This window comes from Cetorhinus maximus, chromosome 2, assembly GCF_964194155.1.
Source record: "Cetorhinus maximus chromosome 2, sCetMax3.hap1.1, whole genome shotgun sequence".
In the NCBI taxonomy this organism is placed as follows: Eukaryota; Metazoa; Chordata; class Chondrichthyes; order Lamniformes; family Cetorhinidae; genus Cetorhinus; species Cetorhinus maximus.
In genome coordinates this window covers 66,393,325-66,412,495 of record NC_135880.1, presented here as the reverse complement: position 1 = coordinate 66,412,495, position 19,171 = coordinate 66,393,325, and the positions used below count along the sequence as shown (strand labels likewise).

The 19,171-nt window shown below is 40.0% G+C and overlaps 1 protein-coding gene across 4 annotated transcripts in view; it reads left to right on the top strand.

Moving 5' to 3' along the window:
* The window catches only part of chd1 (chromodomain helicase DNA binding protein 1), a 222,532-nt gene that overhangs the window by 183,873 nt on the left and 19,488 nt on the right, over nucleotides 1–19,171 (top strand). For all 4 annotated transcript variants that reach the window (XM_078565773.1, XM_078565765.1, XM_078565793.1 and 1 more), the window contains 9 exons: nucleotides 2,429–2,596; nucleotides 3,855–4,012; nucleotides 4,722–4,763; nucleotides 4,933–5,060; nucleotides 11,846–11,984; nucleotides 13,670–13,820; nucleotides 14,627–14,746; nucleotides 17,078–17,212; nucleotides 17,666–17,932. In XM_078565773.1, coding sequence (XP_078421899.1) covers nucleotides 2,429–2,596; nucleotides 3,855–4,012; nucleotides 4,722–4,763; nucleotides 4,933–5,060; nucleotides 11,846–11,984; nucleotides 13,670–13,820; nucleotides 14,627–14,746; nucleotides 17,078–17,212; nucleotides 17,666–17,932 — 1,308 coding nt within the window. The remainder of the gene's footprint in view (nucleotides 1–2,428; nucleotides 2,597–3,854; nucleotides 4,013–4,721; nucleotides 4,764–4,932; nucleotides 5,061–11,845; nucleotides 11,985–13,669; nucleotides 13,821–14,626; nucleotides 14,747–17,077; nucleotides 17,213–17,665; nucleotides 17,933–19,171) is intronic.

Here is a 19,171-nt window from a genome sequence, read left to right as displayed (position 1 = left end):
TTGGAGATATTACATTTAATTCCCTCATCTAAATCATTAATATATATTGTGAATAACTGGGGTCCCAGCACCGATCCCTGTGGTACCCCACTAGTCACTGCCTGCCATTTGGAAAAAGACCCGTTTATTCCTACTCTTTGTCCCCTGTCTGCCAACCAGTTTTCTATCCATCTCAATACACTACTCCCAATCCCATGCACTTTAATTTTATACGCCAATCTCTTATGTGGGACTTTGTCGAAAGCCTTCTGAAAGTCCAAATAAACCACATCCACTGGCTCCCCCTCATCAACTCTACAAGTTACGTCCTCGAAAAATTCCAGTAGATTTGTCAAGCATGATTTCCCTTTCATAAATCCATGCTGACTCTGTCCGATTCTGCTACTGTTTTCCATGTGCTCAGCTATTAAATCTTTTATAATGGACTCTAGAATTTTGCCCACTACCGACGTCAGGCCGACTGGTCTATAATTCCCTGTTTTCTCTCTGCCTCCCTTTTTAAATAGTGGGGTTACATTAGCTACCCTCCAATCTGTAGGAACTGTTCCACAGTCTATAGAATCTCGAAAGATGACCAGCAATGCATCCACTATTTCTAGGGCCACTTCCTTAAGTACTCTGGGATGTAGATTATCAGGCCCTGGGGATTTATTGGCCTTCAATCCCATCAATTTCCTCAACACCATTTCCCTACTAATAATGATTTCTTTCAGTTCCTCCCTTTCACTAAACCCTGTGTTCCCCAACATTTCTGGTATGTTAATAGTGTCCTCCTTTGTGAAGACAGAACCAAAGTATGCATTTAGTTGGTCAGCCATTTCTTTGTTCCCCATTATAAATTCCCCTGTTTCTGACTGTAAGGGACCTACATTTGTCTTCACCAATCTTTTTCTCTTCACATACCTATAAAAACTTTTACAGTCAGTTTTTATGTTCCCTGCAAGCTTACTCTCGTACTCTATTTTCCCCTTGTTAATCAATCCCTTGGTCCTCCTTTGCTGAATTCTAAACTGCTCCCAATCCTCAGGTCTGTTGTTTTTTCTGGCCAATTTGTATGCCTTTTCCTTGGATCTAATACTATCTCTAATTTCCCTTGTAATCCATGGTTTGGCCACCTTTCCTGTTTTACTTTTGCACCAGACAGGAATAAACAATTGTTGCAGTTCACCCATGCACTCTTTGAATGTTTGCCATTGCCCATCCACCGTCAACCCTTTAAGTAACGTTTTCCAATCCATCATAGCCAACTCGCGCCTCATACCATCGTAGTTTCCTTTATTAAGATTCAGGACCCAAGTCTCAGAATCATCCACTCTCCATCTTGATGAAGAATTCTATCATATTATGGTCGCTCATCCCCAAGGGGCCCCGCACAACTAGATTGCCAATTATTCCTTTCTCATTAAACAATACCCAGCCGAGGATGGCCTGTTCTCTCGTTGGCTCCTCAATGTATTGGTGCAGAAAAACATCCCGTATACACTCCAGGAATTCCTCTTCTACGGTAATGTTACTAATTTGATTTGCCCAATCTATATGCATATTAAAGTCATCCATAATTACAGATGTTCCTTTATTACATGCATCTCTACTTTCCTGTTCCCAACATCACCGCTACAGTTTGGGGGACTATATACAATCCCCGCTACCTTTTACCAATACCCATTTCTTCATATTATCCACCTCTTTAAGAGCGGCAATTTACCAGAGAACTGCAGGTGCAAAAATGAGGTAAGTGTTGGCTTTGACAACAATAGCAAACCTGTAACGCCAAATGGCAAAGGCTAAGGAAGTTTAGTGAGTAAAGTTATTTGTCTTATTTTTTGGAGTGTCCAGAAGTGCAGTTGAAAGATAAGAGAAAGCCCATCTTGGGTGCACTGAATTCAGGAAAAGTTGCCTGCAGCGTATGAGAAGTTGCCCCTTGGTTTTCTAGGTGATCACCCTTGTTTGATTTTAAGCTGCCCAAATCGGACACAATGCTGTAACTGCAACCTAACAAATAATATGTACAAGTTACAGCAAGAAAGCCGTCTGCAGCAGTTAAGTTGTCTCTTTGTAGGGCAGGGAATCTAACCACTTACCTGTCCCTTCCAAAAGATTTTTCAACTTCATATATTTATGTAATGAAAGGAGAGAGGGTAGCACTGGATTGCAGCTCAGCTGACCTCCCATTGTCAAGCCCAGAAGAGCTAGAGGCTAATACAGCAGCAAGTTTGCCAAGGTGCCAATGCAGAAGGGAATTAGGGCTGCAAATATCCCTCCTGTGTCACACAGTAATTATTGTGGCCTAAGATTTACTGTTTAATTTTATCCATAGGTTTAACTGTTAGTTTCCTAGTTTAGTTTTCAATTTATTAATTTTCCCTTACCTAACTTTGTCCTGTGAGCTCTTGTAGAATGCATTCTGGAATTTTTCTCATCATCATAGGTGGCAAATTTTTCCACAATGGACGATGACCTTGAACCTCAGCGGAATATCAAGGACTGGGATGACATTATTCCTGAAGCTCAACGAAGAAGGATGGAAGAAGAAGAACGACAGAAGGAACTTCAAGAGATCTACTTACTTCCTCGAATGCGCAACTGTGCCAAACAGGTAAGTGTTAGAGTGGAGGGTTAGGGACCAAACATGGAAAATTTGGCACTGAGCATAGCTCCCAGAGGTCTGGGAATGGGGCAGCAAAAGTTGGATAAACCCAGGGGTGTGGACTACCCCAAGTACCAGCCCACACGTCCTCCACTCTCGGTGATTTTGGTGCAGCCACCCTACATTTTCTCAGACAGATGGTGATAATGGGAGCGCTGGTTAAGATCCGCAGTTGTTAGATTCAGTGTTAAAGCTGTAAGACATTAAACAATACTTGTAATTCTAAAATTGTTCCTTGAGTTTTACTGAAAAAGCGTAGGAAGTCAAGGACAGAAAGGTCGTAATGGGATGAAGAATTCAAAGTGGCAAGTGACTAAGTTCAGTGTCATGCTTGTGGGCTGAACAGAGGTGTTCAACAAAATGATAACCCAAATGGCATTTGATCTCCCCAATGTAGAGGCGACCACATTGTGAAAAGTGAATGCAGTATACTAAATTGGAAGAAGTACAAATAAATTGTTTCACCTGAAAGGATGTTTGGGGCCCTGGATGGTGTGAAGATGAAAGTGCGCCTGCACTTGCATGGGAAGGTGTTTGGAGTCAGGGTGTGTGCGAGCGCACGTGGGGGGACGGTCGAGGGTATCGCAGAGAGAACAGTCCCTTTGAAATGCTGAAAGGGGGCTAAATTATGCCTCCATGAAACATTGCAAATATTTTTCTTAATGAAAGGTGCTATATAAATGTCACTTTTTCCTGTGGACATCTAGTTTCGTTACTCATTTTGACCCACTAAATGGCACATTTACCCATTAAATAAGCACAGTGACATAGGTAGAAACCGAGCAGGACAACGCCAGAAAGATAGATTAATCCTCTGGTAGGCAATCCGAATGAGTATTCATACAGGTCTATTGCAGGAATATCTTTCGATACAGTAAAAACCCCAAAATAAAACTTACGTTAATATTAAAGTACACTGCTGCCATCCTGTGGCTAATATATATATATATTGCAATAACAGGTCCTCTTTTACTGCTTTTTGTCAACTGTTGCATCCTTGAACAGTAAGTCAAATGACACTTCCATTAAAATATTCTCTTTGGCTTATGTGGGAAGTTGGATCGTATGGGTGAAGAAAACAATTCATGAGTCTTAAATATTTTTGGTGGCATTTGTATCGTTTATTCAGTTACTGCTAAAGCACTTTGCCTGTGAGAAGGTGGAATGTAGTATTAGAATTTTGATCATGTTTCTTTCTGAACCTTAGGTTAGTTTTAATGGAAGTGAAGGGAGGCGCAGAAGGAGGCGTTCTTCAGAGTCGGACAGTGACTCAGTTTCTGAAGGGAAGCGTCCCAAAAAACGTGGGAGACCTCGAACAATTCCTCGTGAAAATATTAAAGGTTTTAGCGATGCTGAAATTCGCAGGTATGTTTATAAAATATAAATTATACTAAGTTATGCAATGGAACAACTCATCCTATTTCATCGTGTCAACTTAATTACTTTTATCTACAGAATTATAAAGCTTCTTTCATAAAATGTTAATAGTTTGGAGTTTGGAAGAAATATGTATCTATATTTATTGCATTAAAAAACTGGTTAGCAGGCCTAGTCATCTCACCTTGTTACAGATGCATCACAATCTAAAATGCCAGATGCTACTCATCTGAAACCAATAAGTACATTCCAATCTGCCATGTTTCTTGGTCAAACAAGAACTAAATACCATTGTCCCAAATCTTGTGTTGACAACAATTTGGATTAAAAGCACACTGTTTAATTGTATTAGAATAATACATTGTGAATAATATGTGACACTCCTGCCCTTATTAAACCATAAATGATCTGGCTTAATGTGAGTGACACCATGGAAGATTTGCTAGTAAATGGTAAAGAATCACTTTTTTAATAGCATATTTCACTCACTTGCATTTAGTTTTTAGTGACACGAACGCATATGGCAGTGAATGGTATGGTGTCACTTGTTTCTTTATCACAGTTTGCAAATTAGTGTTTTTGAATTTTTGTTTTGTATAAATTGGGTTACTTGCGAATTGTTAAGATTTAGAGCTTGATTCACTTTAATACAATTATTAGTTCAAAAAGCACTTAAATACTATTTTGTGTTTATTAGGTTTATCAAGAGTTACAAAAAGTTTGGTGGACCTCTGGAAAGGTATGCTTCATTTAAATGCAGTTTGTGTACAATTTGGAGCAGAGAATATGGAATAACCTATCCTGAATTTGAACCATATATTTTTCTCCCAATGTCAAAACAGTGTAATAGTTGCAAAATTATAGCCAAAACTGTTGTCTGCTGTAACCTATTGGATTTTGCTTTACAGGTTAGAAGCGATTGCACGAGATGCTGAATTGGTAGATAAGTCGGAGGTGGACCTCAGGCGGTTAGGAGAGATGGTACATAACGGTTGTATTAAAGCTCTACGAGAGTCCACGGGACAGGAGAAGACAGGTACACATTTATAGTTAACAACTTTTCCAGAATTATTGATATGGACAGAAAGGTGAAATAGTAATCCTGAATTGTACATATAATAAACTTGAACTAAGTATAAATGTTACTGTGTCAACCGCAACTCAGTGGCTAGCAATCTCACCTCTGAATCATAAGGTTATGGGCTCAAGTCTCATTCCAGAATCTATGCTGACACTTCAGTGCGGGACTGAGTTAGCGCTACATCATTGGAAATGCTGTCTTAGATGAGATGTTAAATTGAGTCCCCCACCTTCGAGAGGATATTAAATTGACTCTCTTTCAAAGAAGAGCAGGGGAGTCATCCCCTATGCCCTTGCCAAGATTTATCCCTGAACTAATGCCACCATAATAGATTATCTGGCCATTGTAACATTGCTGCTTTTGAGTGCTTTCTTTGCACAAATAGGCTGCCACATTTTCTACATTACAACAATCGCTCCGTTTCCAAAAAAATTTTCATTGGCTTTGGGACATCCTGATCTCATGTGCTTTAAAAAAAGCACGTCCTGCTTACTATTGTTGCAGTAGAGCTGCCCAGGGAGAATATGAATGCAAGTATTGTAAGGAAAATCTTTTGTGGATAAATGTTAATTATTACTAAATTCCCTCATTCTCAAGTTTTCCTTCTTTGCAGGCTGTTTGTTGTGATACACACTTGTAACTCCATAATGTGGCCTTTATTTGCCTTTTCATTGCATTCCAATTAAAACATGATTTTTGATGATCAGATTTACTCTGCCCGTAACAGAAACCAGCTTAGTCGACATTAAGTATGGTCTCTGCTTCTGGAGATATGCGTTACGAACATATCAAATAGGAGCAGAAGTAGGCCACCCGGCCCCTTGAGCCTGCTCCACCATTCAATAAGATCGTGGCTGATCTGTTTGTGTTTCGAGTTCCACATTTCCATCCACCCCCGATAACCTTAGATACTTGTTCGACCAGGGAATCTTCTACCTCTGCAGTATAAATTTTCAGTGACCCCACTTCCACAACCTACTGAGGCAGAGTGTTCCAAAGTCACACAACCCTCTGAGAAAAAAATTCTCCTCATCTCTGTCCCAAAAGGGTGACGCCTAATTTTAAAACAGTGCCCCACATCCACAAGAGGAAACATCCTTTTCCACATCCACCTTGTCAAGACCATTCAGGATCTTATATACTTCAATCAAGTCACCCCTCACTCTTCTAAACTCCAATGGAAACAAGCCCAGCCTGTCCAACCTTTCCTCATAAGACATCCTGCTCATTCAGATATCAATCTAGTAAACCTCCTCTGAGCAACCTCCAACACATTTACATCCTTCCTTAAATAAGGAGACCAAAACTGCGCACAATATTCGAGCTGTGGTCTCACCAATGCCCTGTATAACTGAAGCATAACATCTTTACTTATATGTTCAATTCCTCTCGTAATAAAGGATAGCATTCCATTAGCCTTCTTAATTACTTGCTGTACCTGCATACTAACTTTTTGTGACTCATGCACTAGAACACCAAGATCCCGCTGCACCTCGGAATTCTGCAGCTGTTCTCCGTTTAAGTAATACTCTGCTTTTTTATTCTTGCAAAGGTGAACAACTTCACATTTTCCCACATCATACTCCAGCTGCCAGATTTTTGACCAGACACTCAACCTATCTATATCCATCTGCAAACTCCTTGTCTTTTTCACAACAAGCTTTCCTACCTCAAGGTAGCAATTAAAGGCGTAGAGTCAAGACAGGAGAGCAAAATAGTAATATAAGAAATGAGGATCAGAGAATAGCAGGAAGGGACAGAGAGTAAAAACCTAAGAATACATCAACAGTCAAGTCTAAATAATACAAAGGTAACAAAAAGACTAAACTGAAGGCTCTCTTTCTGAATTCACGTAGCATTCATAACAAAGTAAATGAATTGATGGCCCACATTGATGTAAATAAATATAATCTGATAGCAATTACGGAGATGTGGCTGCAAGACGACAAAGATTGGGTCCTTAATATTGAGGGGTACATGACATTCAAGAAGAATAGGAAGCTAGGTAAAGGTCAAGGGGTAGCACTGTTAATCAGAGGGCATCGGTGCAATAGTTAGAGATGACCTTGCTTCAAGAGACCAGGATGTAGAATCGGTTTGGGTGGAAATGAGGAATAGTAGGGGAAAAAAGTCATTAGTGGGAGTGATCTACAGGCCTCCTATCAGTAGCCACAGTGTAGGACAAAGTATTCGAGAGAAAATATTGTGCGCTTGTGATAAAGGGACGGCAATAATTATGAGTAATTTTAATCTGCACATAAACTGGAAAAATCAGATTGGCAGTAGTAGCCTGGTTGAGGAGTTCTTAGAATGCTTTCGAGATAGTTTTTTAGAGCAGCACATCCTGAACCAACCAGAGAGCAGGTTATGTTAGACTTAGTATTGTGACGGTTAATTAATGACTTCAGAGTAAAGGCACCCCTAGGTCACAATATGACTGAATTTTGCGTCCAGTTTGAAAGGGAGAAGAGTGAGCCTAAGACTAGTATCTTAAACTTAAATAAAGGCAACTATGTGGGGATGATAACTGAGTTGGCTGAAGTGAACTGGGAAACTAGGCGAGAGGATAGATCAGTACAGAAGCAGTGGCAAACATTTAAGGGGATATTTCAGAGTATTCAGAATAAGCATACCTACTATAAAGAAAAATTCTAAAGGGAGGACCCAACATCCGTGGTTTACTAAAGAAGTTAAGGAAAGCATCAAACTTAAGGAAAAAGCATACAACTTCACAAAGATGAGTGGCAGGACAGATGATTGGACAGAATATAAAGAATGGCAGAGAATGATTAAAAGGTTAATCAGGAGAAAGAAATTAGTATGAGAGGAAGCTAGTTAGAAATGTAAAAATGGATAGCAAGAGTCTCTACGGGTATTTAAAAAGGAAAAGAGTAAGTAAAGTGAATGTTGGTCCTCTAGAGAGTGTCAGTGGGGAGTTAATAGATAATAAGGAAACGGTGGAAGAGATGAACAAATATTTTATTTCTGTGTTCACTAAGGAGGATACAAAAAAAATTCCAGTAATAGCTGCAAATCAGGAGGTGAACGGGAGAAAGGAACTTGGTGAAATTGAAATCACTGGGGAAACGGTAATGAGCAAATTGATAGAGCTTGGGTTGGAAAATCTCCAGGTCCCGATGGACTTCTGATTGGCAGGATGTGACGAGTGGAGTCCCGCAGGGTTCTGTACTGGGGCCTCAACTTTTTACGATTTAAAACAATGACTTAGATGAGGGGAGTGAAGGCATGGTAGCTAAATTTGCAGATGACGTAAAGATAGGTAGGAAAGTATGTTGTGAAGAGGACATGAGGTTGCAGATGGATATAGATAGGTTGAGTGAGTGGGCAAAGATCTAGCAAATGGAGTTTAATGTGGGGAAATATGAAGTTGTTCACTTTGGCAGGAAGAACAAAAAAGCAAAGTATTACTTAAATGGAGAACGGCTGCATAATTCTGAGGTGCAGAGGGATCTAGGTGTTCTAGCACGTGAGTCACAAAATGTTAGTATGCAGGTACAGCAAGTAGTTAAGGCTAATGGGATGCTTTCCTTTATTATGAGAGGCATTGAACACAAAAGTAAGGATGTTATGTTTCAGTTACACAGAGCATTGATGAGACCGCACTTCGAACACTGTGCAGTTTTGACCTCCTTATTTAAGGAAGGGTGTAAATGCATTGGAAGCGGTTCAAAGGAAGTTTACTAGATTGATATTTGGAATGAGTGGGTTGTCTTATGAGGAAAGGTTAGACAGACTGGGCTTGTTTCCACTGGAGTTTAGAAGAGTGAGGGGTGATTTGATTGAAGTGTGCAAGATCCTGAACGGCCTTGACAAGGTGGACGTGGAAAGGATGTTTCCTCTTGTGAGTGAGTCCAGAACTAATGGGCACTGTTTTAAAATTAAGGGTTGCCTTTTTAAGACAGAGATGAGGAAAAAAAATTTCTCTGAGAGTTATGCAACTTTGGAATTCTCTGCCTCAGAAGGTGGTGGAGGCAGAGTCATTGAATATTTTTAAGGCAGAGGTAGATAGATTCTTGTTAGGCAAGAGAATCAAAGGTTATCGGGGTTAGATGGGAATGTGGAAATTGAAACACAAGAAGATCAGCCATGATCTTACTGAATGACAGAGCAGGCTTGAGGGGCCTAATGGTCTACTCCTGTTCCTATTTCTTATGTTCTAACTTTGTGTCATCTGTAAATTTAGCTACCATGCCTTCACTCCCCTCATCTAAGTCATTGATATAAATTATAAAAAGTTGAGGCCCCAACACAGACCGCTGCGGAAAATAAAAGTTCATGGTGTAGGGTTACATACTAGCATGGATGGAAGATTGGCTGGCTGGCAGAAAACCGGGTATGCATCAACGGGTCTTTATCTGATTGTCAGGATGTGACAAGTGGATTCCTGCAGGGAAAGCTTGCCGCCAAAGTAAGACCTTTCCCAGGTTTTTGAATAGCAGTGATTTTTGTCAGGCTCCACACCTTCGGGAGTGATTTTCAGCTGCTGATTCTTGTGTAGGACTGAGTCAGCCAGGCATGAGTGCAGGAGCCAAGTTGTTTCGGGAATTCTGGTGCGATGTTGTCACATCCCCCTGCTTCGCCACGTTTCAGGCACCTTAATGCTTTCTCCTGTTCTGTGATCTTGAAGGGATCAGGAATGCCATGTTCTACATGTTGCTGGCGTTTTATTTTCTTTTCCAGTGGTGTCCTCCTTACTTGGAGCAGATGACTGGCAACTCGATTCAGCTTTTTTAAAAAATATATTGATTTCACTTGGATTAAAGGGCAATTGCTGCTTTTGGCTTGCAATTTCTACCATTTAATTTGTGCATTTTGAGTTTGGTTTTTCCCTGCTTTGGAAAAGCCCTTTCAAAAATTAAGAACTGAAAATGCAGCATTTTCTAGTAGTTGGGAGCGTTTGAGTTTAGGTTTCCCTAGTGGTTCCATCAGTTTGACCTATTGGCATCAATTGCCATTTAAATTATGAAGTTGATAGCTTCAAGACGGCAGTGATTTAACCTCACTACCTCAGGCAGCCAGGGATGAGCAATAAATGCTAGCAATGCCCATGTCTGGAGAATAAATTAGGAAGCAACAGCAGGCTTTTTTCCCCTCATTCGTCACTTCTTCATGTTCCTCATCTGACTTCAAAGCAAATGTTACAAATCTCTAGTTTCTATCCATACTGCTACCCTCACCTTATATACCAAGCAGCCTGGCCAAGAACTGGTAAAGAGCAGCTAAGGCCAAACTTCCTTAATTTCATATTCAGGGCTGAAAGTATATAATCAAATGAATTATTGGGCTTTTTGCTATTGCTGGTCTGTTGCTGCCCTTCAAGTATGCAGGAAGCTCTTTCCTCCTTTAATACAACTCAGCCTGGATATTGAGCTGGAGTGCCTTTGACGGATGGCACCCAATTCTTGGATTCCCGGCGCCCCAATTTTCGTCAACGCAGGAGAAACTGCACTCCTGACCTGTTCCACTCCATTACGAAGGTAGGCATCTCCTAGACCCCACAATTTTCGTGGAATTGGGTCAGCTTCTGGATGATTCACGGTTCACGGCCCCTCAGAGAAGGCATGAACCATAGTCTTGATGAGGGAACCTTTTGAAAAATAACTTCAAAAGATCTTGCACATGCCCCCATGCCAATGCATGCCCCGCCACACCCACAATGATCCCTAACACCCTCCATGCCAACCCTTGCCCCTCCACCCAGCCGTGACCCCTCATACCTTCCATGCCTGTTCACCCAGTATACACTCTGTACGGAACTAATGAACACTACTAACAGTGGCATGTGTGGAAAAGCTTAAAAGAATGGCCATTCATAACTTTCAAAATCTGTTCTTACTACAACCCTATGGAAGTGAATCAACCAGTCCTTTAAAATACCAATAGCAGAAACTATAAGCACTTGACACCCCATTATGCATGTTTGGCTGAGAGCCCAGCCTTCCATTAGTTTGTTGAAACAGATACACACAAGGGAATGCATTGCTTGATTGACAGCCTTTTTCTTAGATCTATTTTGCCTTTGGCTGAATGGTTATTTATACAAGATAAAGAGATGTCAAGTGCTTATAGTTTCTGTTGTTGACACTTCAGATGTCTGGTTGATTGACACTTTTATACAGTTTTAGTAACGGCCGTTTCTTTAAAAAAAATTATGAATGGCTGTTTTTAAAGCATTTCCACACATGCCATCATTAACATAGGGTTCAGATGTACACTGGGTGAATGGTCATGGAAGTGCAGTGAGTTAGCATAGAGGGTATGAGGTGCTATTGGGGTTGGGTGGAGTTGTGTAGGTTGGCATGGAGGGTATGAGGGCCATTGGAGGTTTGGGGGGGGGTTAGTGGTGAGGGCTAGAGGGACTAATATTAAACAAAGCAACTGGGACCAGGTCCCAGAGAACTGAGGTGAGCCTTTTAACCAGTCTGCCTTAGCACTCAACAGTCTCTGTGGCTGGCTCCAATCTGCATCCAGGAGTGGTGGGTCCAAATCCAGCATGCACCCTAATCCTTCCCCCGCCCCCACCCCCCAAAATGAAAATCACAGTTTTCAAGGCACTTTTTCCCGAGGCGCGCGCACCAGGTGGGGAAGCTTCCTGACCTCCCGCTACCCATCTCTATAACATGCAAATCCAACCCATTGTGTTCACTCTTGAAATAGATTTTATTTTGCATGTTTTCTGTATCAGCAGTGAAAATGTCTGAATGTTGTTTTTGAAATAGCTGCCAGACGTGGTAAAGTGAAGGGACCAACGTTCCGAATCTCAGGTGTTCAGGTGAATGCTAAGCTAGTCATCGCTCATGAAGAGGAATTGGCACCTTTGCACAAATCCATTCCATCAGATCCAGAGGAAAGGAAGAAGTAAGTTTTTCTATTATTTAAACACTATGGTGAATTAATATTACTGCTTCAATTATCAGTGCTTCACATTCCTAAACAGTGATCATGTGTCTCTCAGAAACTGTGCTTTACAAAAAAAAATTCCCATGCAATATTCAGTGAACTATTTTATTGTGCTGCCTTAGTTCATATTAGCTCAAAAAAAATTGATGTCACAAAAAACCTGTTTGTTTCATTTCATAATTTCGTGTCATATCCATAAATCACAATGTATGTCATAGGTGTTGGTTCCATTGAATTAAAACCCTCGTGTATAGTTAACTGCTAGGAGAGGAAGTGGAAGGCAATAGAGATGAAACATGGAGCTGAATTTTCCCCCCGTTGGGGGGGAAGCTGATGGGCGGGCGCAATCAGGCGCACTTCCAATCGGCACCCCTGATCGGAGGCATGGCGCCATTTTACGGGGGCAAGCCAATTAAGGCCTGCCCAGCGTGACGTCCGCAGGGAAGCGCTATGCACTTCCTGTGCGGCGGGGGGGAATGGCTAAAATCGAGAGTGCGCTCTTTCGCGCATGCACACGAAAGAGCGCACTCATCTCCCTGAGGCTAAGTGCCTCTACATTCAAAAATATTAAAAATAGAAAAAAAAAAATTCCCTTACATGTCCCCTCATGTGAGTTGGGACATATTCATAATTTTCATAAAAACTTTATTAAAATTTTTAAAACCCTACATGAAACCTCATCCCGCCCGTGGATGAGGTTTCATGCTTTTTCTACTTCCCGCCGGGGCTCCTGGCCTGCCCGCCAACCTTAAGGTTGGACAAGCAGGTGCACTAATTACTTTAATTGATCTGTCAATGGCCTCAATTGGCTGATATTGCTGCGCCTCCGCCTTCCTGAAAATTTAAATCGGGTGCAGTGACGTTGGGAGTTCCGCCCGATGTCACCGCGTATCATTTTACACATCGGCGAGCGAGCCCCACCCCCGCTTGCCGACTCGTAAAATTCTGCCCATGGAATTCGTTTCAAATTGAGGAACCACCATCACCAGATGGACTGCGCTGTGAAAACCCACTAGAATCTTCTCAGGGCCACTAGAGATGGATATTAAATTATAGCCTTCCCAGTATTGCTCTCCCTATGATCTGTACCACTGAGAAGAACAGGAACAACAATGCTGTGTGAACACTGCCATATCTAAGTCACAAACAAGTCTGACTTGGACATATATGGCCGTACCTTCATCGAAATCCTAGAACTCATTCAGGGAACTAATACCATTCAGGGAATACCTTGACCGAATGGACTGCAGTGGTTCAAAGAGAAGGTCCACTGTCTTCTCAAGGCGACTAGGGATGGGCAATGCCTGCAGCCACACCAATATCACCCACACCCTGAGAACAAATGGAAAAAAATATATAAATAATAAGGTTGATCTTGGTTTTGGAGTTTTCTTAATACATTGAGATAATACAATGTAGAGGCTCACATGTTCCCTACTCATAAACCACATGCACAATAAAGAATTATTCCTGGCTTTTCCCAAAAAGAACAGTAAAATGTAGATCTGTAACTTATTGCAGTTTCACAGATGTTATTTTGTACTTTACAGGGAAAAAAGTAATGGGTTAACAGTGCTAGGTAGTAGAAACAAAGGGTGTTGCTAAACTGCAGTTTCATGTATTTATTTTTCTTCCTGCCACAGGTACACCATCCCATGTCACACTAAAGCAGCTCACTTTGATGTAGAGTGGAACAAGGAAGATGACTCCAATCTTTTAATAGGCATCTATGAGTATGGCTATGGGAGCTGGGAAATGATTAAAATGGACCCTGACCTCAATTTAACGCACAAGGTACATGATTGATCATTTGGCTTGATTGTTTACAAACAAAATTATTATGCAAAAAGTCAAAATAATTTTCACAGTATTTGGATCTCTTGTAAAGTTGGATATGTATTAGTATAATTAAGTGATCATCATTATAAATTAAACTTGTGTTTAATTAAATATTGGTTCTGTGGTACAACTATGATGCTAAAATGTAGACTTAAGACATCTTAGTCTGGGCCCTAAGTTTGGTTACAAACCTGTGTATTTGTAATCTGTATATCCCTTTACATTTATAAAATCTCAGTTTCCATTTGAGCACATTTGTTTCCAGCTTCTAAATAAGTTTGTTTCGGAATAGTTTGTTGAAAACTGACCAACTTTGTGTCTGTGTTTTCCAATTATGCCACACTTCTGCTGCCTCTCAGCCATAGGGTTTATTTTTTGGTTGTTAAAATTGCCTTGCAGCACAAACAAATGATTTATTTCTGGCCGTATCAGCTACCTAAAGCAGTTCTGCAATATAAAAGCACAGCATCTTGTAAGATTAATGCTGCTTCTATTGCCCATTTTATGTTCATGTAAAAAAAACTTTGTTATCCCTGTCAAACAGGGATAGCTGGAACAAAGTGAAGTCTTGCAATAAATTTAATTGATTTCGATGCCATCTTTGAAGATAGTTAGTCACATTAAAAACAGAATAATCTTAATTTCAACGAATTGTAGAAACAAAGGGAAACTTTTATCAAATTAGTTTCTGCTATTTCCATTAGGGGACATATTTAAATTCTCTTGCCTTTGTTAACGGTAGCAACATTTTCTTTCTTAAGATTTTGCCTGATGACCCAGATAAGAAACCTCAGGCCAAACAATTGCAGACCAGAGCTGACTACCTCATCAAATTACTTAGTAAAGACCTGGCCAGGAAGGAGGCACAGAGGCTTGCAGAGGTACATGATGTATTGTAGTGTTTACTATTTTCTGCCACATGGATTTATACATTGTTTTGGAAGCGTGCTCAGATGGTGTGATAGATGTTGTGATTACCAGTGAAATTCTGTATTCGTTCTTGAGATGTGGGTGATAGGCGAGGCTGCATGTATTGCCCATCCCTAATTGGCCTGTGTTGTTGGGGCTCCTGTTTAAGCCACTGCAAAATTAGTGCTCCCACAATGGTATTAGGTAGATAATTCTTGCATATTGACATTGAAAGAGCAGCTTTACAGATGTGATACTTTGTTCCATGATTTCCATGCCGTAGAGCTAAATGTGTGATTACAAGTCAGTTTCTGATGAGAGTGGGTTGTTGTATAGCAGCTACCAGTCAGAAGAGGGAGAAGAAAATTTAGGATGGAGAGGGAGTATTCCTGATAAGGACCAGAGGAGCAACTGTCCCTGGCCTCTGAGGAATCCTTCCAAAAATGTAAACATTGTAAAGTGTTTTGGCCTTTAATGGCTACTCTACTGCCTCCTAACAGATTTCTCCGTTTACCACCAGGCAGACCCCCCATTCCTCCCTGAGTTGCAGTAAAAACAGTAATATGATATCGATTGTGTCATTAGGCCTCTGTAATGACCGATGCAGTTGGTAAAGCAGAGTTACTTAAAATTCCCAGAGGGAAACTTTAAACAACTGTCATAACCTATAATTTTAAGTGTTATGTTTGAGATGCGACTCTAAATTCAGGAATCAGACCACCAGTTCTCGAGACTTTACATTAAACTAATTGAAACATTTTATTAATTTACCCAGGTTAAAATATATACACATGGCTACAAATTACTATTATCATAACTTTTAACAAATTCCCAAAATAATCTCCATTAAGGCAACAGCAACCCATAGACTTAACCAAACATCAGGCAAAGCATTTTCACCGTACGAATTCAAAATTAGGTCCTTTTCACTGTGGAGCTAGTTGGAGGCTTGTAGCTGCCTTTTGATCTCACATTGCCTCTGCTCTGCACACCCGAAAACTCTGAAGTTATACCTACCACCACTGATTGATTCAAATTCTCATTGTCTCACCAGCCTCTTTGAACTTCACCTTTTAACAATAAAACCCCTTTCATAGTACCAATTTTATTAGTAATATGAACATATGGCTTGGTATCTGCCAGATAGGCATCAAGTTTCACCACACTTCTTGAATGCTCTATTCAAAAAATGTAAATGCACGTTATCTCTCTTCCATATCGAAACCAGTACCCAGCAAAGCACCCAGACTAGCTGGCTTTAACCCAATTAAGACACACCTGCACCTCTAGTTTAAAAGAAAAATATTTTCCAAAATATTACATACAATAATAGCTTCATGACAGCCGCAATTTTTAAATTTCAATTAAATGCCCCTCTGCCTATAATGGAAGCTTTGGCCAATTCAAGTTGCTACTCAAGTCGGAGGGGTGGATCATAGCAACCTCAGTTTGGCAAGTCACCTTGCCTGATTTTACCCCCTCCTTCGTACCATTCCCTCCTGACAGGAAATTAAAATTGAGCCCATTGGACACCATGCCTAATTTTTAAGATTCTGTAAATTACTTGAACCTTTATGCGGGTTCTTGACAAGACAAAAAGTTGGCAGACAGAAGTTTCAGTGTAACAAATTAAGAGGATTTATTAAGTAGCAAAGGATATTTAACAGCCAAGTGATAGTTTATACAGCCTTTACTCACCTGAACAGCTCAGACGCAAGACATTGCTAGTTCTGGTCTGATCTAACTACTTTCTTCTGTTTCTGCCCATCTCTCTTTCTTTCTTCTGTGAACCTGTACACCTGTGTACTGGATGCTTTTGGAGAGCCCTTTTTATCCCTCTGTAGCTTGTATCCAGAATTTCTCCAAACATATTTGGTGAAAGCAATTTTCTCACACTATTCATAACACGATCAATATGATCAACAGACCATCAATAATCAATAGCTACATCCTGAACTACGAAAAGTTAGTGGGCCGATACAGTAAGTGATTAGGAAAGCAAATAGAAAACACAAGCCTCAGTGTCCATTTTACAAACTTCAATGTGTAAACCTCCTGTATAATAGATATAATTTGTCACTTTGTGTGAACAGCTGCAGGATGTATTCAAGGCGATTGATTTATAGGTTTCATCAAAAATTGGACAGAATGTGATTTCCAAAAATCGTGGAGCACCATGTGATTATATAACTTATTTGATCATTGTGAAACAGTAGCATGACCCTTGCTCTTTACATTTGCATATATTGAATTCATTTTGAACTCGACTAGCTTAAACTGGCTTTGTGCTTTATTTTCAAAAGGCTAATTCGAAAAAAAGGAAGCCAAGGAATAAAAGGAGTAAAGCTGTAAAAATTGTTAAGATAGAAGAGGTTAGAAGTGACTCATCACCGCCACCACCCTCTGTCAAAAGTTCAGATGAAGAAGGAGAGATCAAGGTGAGGATTGCTGCGACTGGATCATTGTACTTTTAATTAAGCTGGAAATATTTGCCTGGGTTTATGGCTACAACTCCACTGTTGATTCCACACTGCCTATCTGACATCACCCATGTCACCCTTCATCTAAGCTTTGGTAAGATCAAAGTTATCCTGTTTGATTGACATCAGAAACACTGCACTCTTACCACCCGTTCCATCTCTGTCCTCGCTGCTGAGTTAAGCTAAGACTGCAGCTTTGATGTCCTCTTCAATGATGGACTGATAAAAATGGGCAAGGCTATGAAAATAACTAAATACAAGGATGAGAATTTAAAATTGGAAGCTTTTCAGGGACTAGAAGTCAATGTAGGTTAGCAAGGTCAGAGATGATAAGGAAGCATGATGTGGTGGGGGTTAGGATATGGGCAGCAGAGTTTTAGATGAACTAAATTATCTTTCTTTTGCTTATAGGATGATGCTGCTGCAGGAACAAAGTCCACCAAAAGGAAATTGAAAACAGAAAAAGAAAATGAAGAGAAAGTAGAGCAAGAAATTGTAATTAAGAGAGAAGCTGAAGAGAAAGAAATCAAAAAAGAGCCAAAAGAAACAAGAAAAGACAAAAAAGAAAAGGATGAAAAGAAAGAAACAAGAGAGAAAGATGTCAAGAAAGAAATTAAAGAAAAGGAGGATAAGGATAAAGAACCCATTTATAAAGATAAAGAAGTAAAAGAAGAGAAGGTAGAATTATATTTAACAATATGGTTGATATGTATGCAGAATACACGTGATATATGTGCAAAATTTTACTCTAAATATTAGTTGCATTAAATAGTAAATTTCAATAAATCCTACTCACAGAAGAAAATAGTCCTATGCTTGCTGTGTTGAATTGCATACTAGTGTGTTACATGTGTTTTATTCCTCCAAATATAGTGATGCAGCTTTAGTACAGTGTGGAATTGTAGGAATTTCGCCAAATGGCAAACACGATTTGGAGATTTTGAATTACCCACACAATTTCATAGCTTAATTTCCATGTCGTAGTATGCAGCTGAGTAACATAGCATGGATTGGCAGGGAGGGGATACAAATATTGGAGTCTTTGTTTGAATGATGGGGGGGGGGGTGGATTAAAAATAATTGCAGTGAAAGGGAAAGTCTCATAGAAAGCTCAAGTGAGAGTAAGGAGAGACACACCTTAAAGGGCAAATAGGTAACAGGCTAAAGAGGATAATGAAGGATAGGAAAAAAGAAGCAAATTGATTATAGAAGGATAGTAGTTGAAGTGTTTATTTGTAAATGTAGAAATAAAGTTGAAGAACTAGAGTTGCTAATTAGAATGCAGGGACTTGATAATGTAGCTTTGACAGAAATTAGACTTCAGCCGAGGAAAGACCAGGATCTAAATAAAATTTTCAGTAGATGAAGAGGAGAGAATGGGGTGGCTTTATTAATTTAAGACACAACTGCAGCTGAAGAAATACAATTTATTGGTAATAGTGCTGAGATGGAGCCTGTCTAGACTGAGTTCAGAAATAATAAGGGATCTATTACCATAATGGGGGTATATAGACTGTTGAAAGGAACTAGAATAAGGATTTATCAAAGTTTACAGCAGTAAGAAGGTTGCAATAATGGTGGATTTTAACTATCCTAAAGAAGACTGGGCTAATTAAAACAAAGGTTTATGGTGAAAATGGGGAAAATATTTTCCAGGTACATTCAGAACTGTTTTCTTAATCAGGCTTTTAGATGTCAACAATGAAGGGTGGCTCTGGGAGCAAAGCAGGGGGAGTAAACAACGAACAGATCAGAGAATGCTTGCAAATAATGATTACAACCTGATTCAGTTTATATTGTAAATGAATAGCAAAAAACAAAGATAATGGTTTTGAACTGGACTTGAGTTATTTAAATAGGATAAAAAGGGACCTGGCTTACATACAGTTGGTTGGAAATATTGGCAGATCAAACAAC